Source organism: Zingiber officinale, chromosome 5A, assembly GCF_018446385.1.
Source record: "Zingiber officinale cultivar Zhangliang chromosome 5A, Zo_v1.1, whole genome shotgun sequence".
NCBI classification, from domain to species: Eukaryota; Viridiplantae; Streptophyta; class Magnoliopsida; order Zingiberales; family Zingiberaceae; genus Zingiber; species Zingiber officinale.
Genome location: NC_055994.1, coordinates 28,417,697 through 28,421,869, shown reverse-complemented (window position 1 = coordinate 28,421,869; position 4,173 = coordinate 28,417,697). Strand labels below are relative to the sequence as shown.

At 41.4% G+C, this 4,173-nt stretch overlaps 1 protein-coding gene across 1 annotated transcript; it reads left to right on the top strand.

Moving 5' to 3' along the window:
- Window positions 1–1,160: 1,160 nt before the first annotated feature.
- On the top strand, window positions 1,161–2,981 carry LOC121979496. Its single transcript, XM_042531484.1, has 3 exons — window positions 1,161–1,671; window positions 2,453–2,545; window positions 2,953–2,981. The coding sequence occupies exons 1-3, from the start codon at window positions 1,161–1,163 to the stop codon at window positions 2,979–2,981; spliced, it is 633 nt and encodes a 210-aa protein (XP_042387418.1).
- Window positions 2,982–4,173: the final 1,192 nt, after the last annotated feature.

The following is a 4,173-nucleotide window of genomic DNA, read 5'->3' as shown; positions in this document are numbered from 1 at the left end:
AAAGAATTGAACTTAAGACAAAGGAGATGAATGGAATTCTTGAAGGACTATGATTGTACCATCAACTACCACCCAGGGAAAGCCAATGTGGTAGCTGATGCTTTCAGTAGAAAATCCCGAGGAGTTCTTGCTTGTCACCGTGTGATGATTATAAAACTGGTACAGAAATTTTCTGAGTTGGGATTAGTAGAGCAGGGTCAGACTGAGCGGAGTATTCTGTTATCTATGGTTGCGCAGTCACCCATTGTAGAGAGGATTAAAGAAGCTTAGGCTACAGATCAGCATCTGCAGTTTTTGTGTAGCAGAATTATCCCAGGACAGCTGACAGGGTTCTCTTGCGATGGAAGTGGAATTCTATATTTCTAGAGGAGATTGTGTGTTCCTGAATCGCCTTCCGTGAAGGAAGACCTACTTCAGGAGGCACACCGGTCCAAATTTATGATTCATCCTGGTGGTACACACATGTATAGGGATTTGAGACGTTCGTATTGGTGGATTGGCATGAAGAAAGACATTGCGGATTCCGTTGCACGATGCCTTGTATGTCAACAAGTGAAGGTTGAACATCAGAGACCCACTAGTTTGCTTCAGAAGATTCAGATACTGAAATGGAAATGGGAGCATATCACGATGGATTTCGTTGTGGGATTTCCTAGAACTCGGCTAGCATATGATACGATTTGGGTAATCGTTGATCGGTTAACCAAATCTGCTCATTTCCTATTGATACGTAGGACAGAGTCATTAGATCGATTAGCAGAGTTGTATTGTAGAGAGATTATAAGGCTTTATAGTGTACCTCCCAGTATTATTTTGGATAGAGATCCGCGGTTTACTTCACGATTCTAGCAGAGTCTACAGCAGGTTATGGGTACAGAATTACGTTTTAGTACGACTTTCCACCCCCAGACAAACAGTCAATCAGAGTGTACCATACAGACATTAGAGGACCTAATGAGATCATATGTCATGGACTTCAGAGGTAGTTGGGAGGATCATTTACATTTAGTAGAATTTGCCTACAACAACAGTTATCATTCAGCGATACAGATGGTACCTTACAAGGCGTTGTATGGCAGAGCTTGTAGATTCCCACCTTATGGGAAGAAGTTGGGGAATCATAGATTTTGGGGCCACAGAGCCTTCAGCGTGATGCAAAGATGGTTCGTACTATCAAGCGCAGGTTGTCAGAAGCTCAGGATAGGCAAAAGAGTTATGTGGATCGGAGACGGAGACCTTTAGAGTTTTCTGTTGGTGATTATGTATTCTTACGGGTATCCCCTACAAAAGGAGTAAAAAGGTTTGGGTTGAAGGGTAAGTTAGCACCTCGCTATATTGGACCCTTTCAGATTCTCGAGAGGATAGGTGAGGTGGCATATCGACTGGCGCTATCACCATCACTTACCGGGGTGCATGATGTATTCCATGTGTCTATGTTGAGGAGATACGTACCACACCCTTCGCATATTCTCATAGATGTATCAGTTGTACTTCAGCCAGATATATCTTATGAGGAGATTCCAGTTCGGATTTTGGACTGCAAAGAACGCCAGTTGCGGAACAAGACAATTCGACTGGTCAAGGTCGGATGGCGGTACCATTCAGATGAAGAAGCCACTTGGGAGTTGGAAGATAAGATGCAAGCTAGTTACCCACACCTGTTTACTGAAGGTGAGTTAAGTTTATTTCAGTAACTAGAATAAGTTTATCTACTACTTCTTGCTTTTATGAGGTAGTGGTAAATTCGGGGACCAAATTTTTGTTAGTGGGGGAGAATGTAAGATATACAAAATTTTTAGGAATTATTAGAAATTCTTCTGGATTTAAACGGAGTCCGTATGACTCGTTTTGAGGGATATATCGGTGGGGCTGGATAGAGGCATGTTTGGAATACCCAAATTAAGTGGGAATTGATTAAGGTTAAACTTAGGTTTTAATTAAGCTAACCTAAGGTTGGGATTAACCTCGCTATAAAACACCAAAACCCTTTCTTTTTCCCCCGACTTTCTCCTCTATTCTTCCTCTGTTCCTCGCGACTTCCGACTTCACGCGACCGCGACCAAGACCGAAGATTTATTCTTCTCTTGGTGCCACTTGCGAGGAGTGGATCATGGAGCGTTGAGAGGAAGGGGATAACTACAACAGAACCCTTCTTCTTCTCGACCTTTCCCTCTTCTCTGGTCTCGACGAACAGCAGCGATAGATCTCTGATCCGTTGATTTCGCCTGTTGTCGGAAGGGAATCGAGGGCATCGACGTTGGATTTGGCCAGCATCTACCGATTGGGTAAGGTAACAACCACTATCTTCTTCCCGATCTCCTTCTCTGATTGTCAGCAAGAACAGATCATGCCCTAGCCATGATTTTTGGAGGTAAGCGGTTGATTTCGGTCGTGAATTCGAGCTTCAGATCCTCTTTCTAGTGTTGATTCGGGTGGTTTTTCTGGGAAGCAGATATTGGTGTTTTACTTCCAGCCACCACAGCTCTGTTAAGGATCACTTTCTCCATCAGATTTGTGATTGTCTCCAACAGAAGAAGAAGAAGAGGTAATGAGATCAGTTTGTTATTGTTGTTAACAGATTGTCTTGGTGAATTCTTACTGTTCTTTCTTCTTGATCCGGCCGGTGAAGATGCAATATGTAGTTTTTTGTTTGTAGGGAATTAATGCACTATTTGGTTCTTGTTCTTTTCTCTTGATCGATCCAGGAATCCAATAGGTTGTTAACAATGGAATATCTGTATTGTTTGATCTGGATCAATAGCAGAAGCAACAAGAATTGGGTTGTTTAGGTGTTAGAAGTTTTAGTGTGTTGTTTCACTAGAATTTCTGTGGATTGACTTGATCGGGATTAGTTAACAGTGATAAGACTTTTATGTTGGGTAATTAGAGGCTTTGGGTGTGAATAAACCTAATCTAAGGTGATTATGGGTGTTTAGTGTTGCATTGTTTTAGGTAATAAGGGGAGGTTGGATGATGATTAAGGAACTAATGGGAATTTAGTTCTTGGATGGGTTAAGCTATTTTGAAGTTGAATCTAGTCTTACCAATGGAAGGGAGTAGTAACCATGGTTAGATATTACTTTCAAGTTGGTTATTTATTTATAGGCAATTCACCTATTTGTAGTGTGTACATATAATTACATTAAATTGTTTATGTGCTACAGGACTTTGATCGACGACGTGCTACATGACGCAGGTGGTTCTGTTGATACGAGATATCTCGAGGCAGGTATTTCTTCCCTAATTTCTATTTAGATCTTTAAACTTTAAAGCATAGTTATTTTTGGATAATTAGGTTGCATTCCTTAAATCTATTTATTTGTTTCTTTCCTGCTTGTCACTTTTGTTTGACCTTTTATATAATCTAGTTTAATTCGATATAGTCTCGATTCTTGTTATCTGAAACTCTATTGTATATACACATGTAGAGTGTTATAGGGATGTCTGTAGATTGGATATATGTTGGTTATACTTGTCTATACTGTGATCGGTACGTGTTGTGGGTATTACATGATTGACATTCCATTTGCATGGAGGTATGTGTAGATGTATGTGGTGGTTATTGGAGGTGTTTATGAGGTTTAGGTGGTTGCATTGATGATGACCGGTTTTTATTGTGATTATTCACATCATGTTCATCATTCATTACATACTGACGATTATTTTCTCACTTTATGGAGGAGAGACTCGTCAGTTATCTTGGTATAGCGCCGCACACTCGGCCACTCGTGGGTAGTGGTAGCTGGAGCAGTTGTCGCTTGTTCTGTCGTGCCACCCGGTCACGAGGCTTGTGATGTCCGGCGTTGTGAGCAGTCAGGGACCCTGATGCTATGTAGTTAGATAACTACTAGCGGACTGTCCGCCTCGACCACTCTATAGTGGGTTGGAGGGTAGTACAGTCATCACAGATCCAAGCCTCTCGGCCATACAGGGGTCGTGGTGTCTAGAGAGGTGACGGGGGTAACCATGGAGTATGCATACACATTTGCATATGATGCGTGGTGCATTTGTGGAGATATATTTGCATACATACCTAGTAGTTACTAGTTGCATGTGATTGTGAGATGTTGAACTTGTTTCAGCTATGTATGCTGCATTTGGGTGTCATACTTCATACATGTCATTTATTTTACATGTATATGCAGTTGTATATATATTGCACAAGTGTCGCGA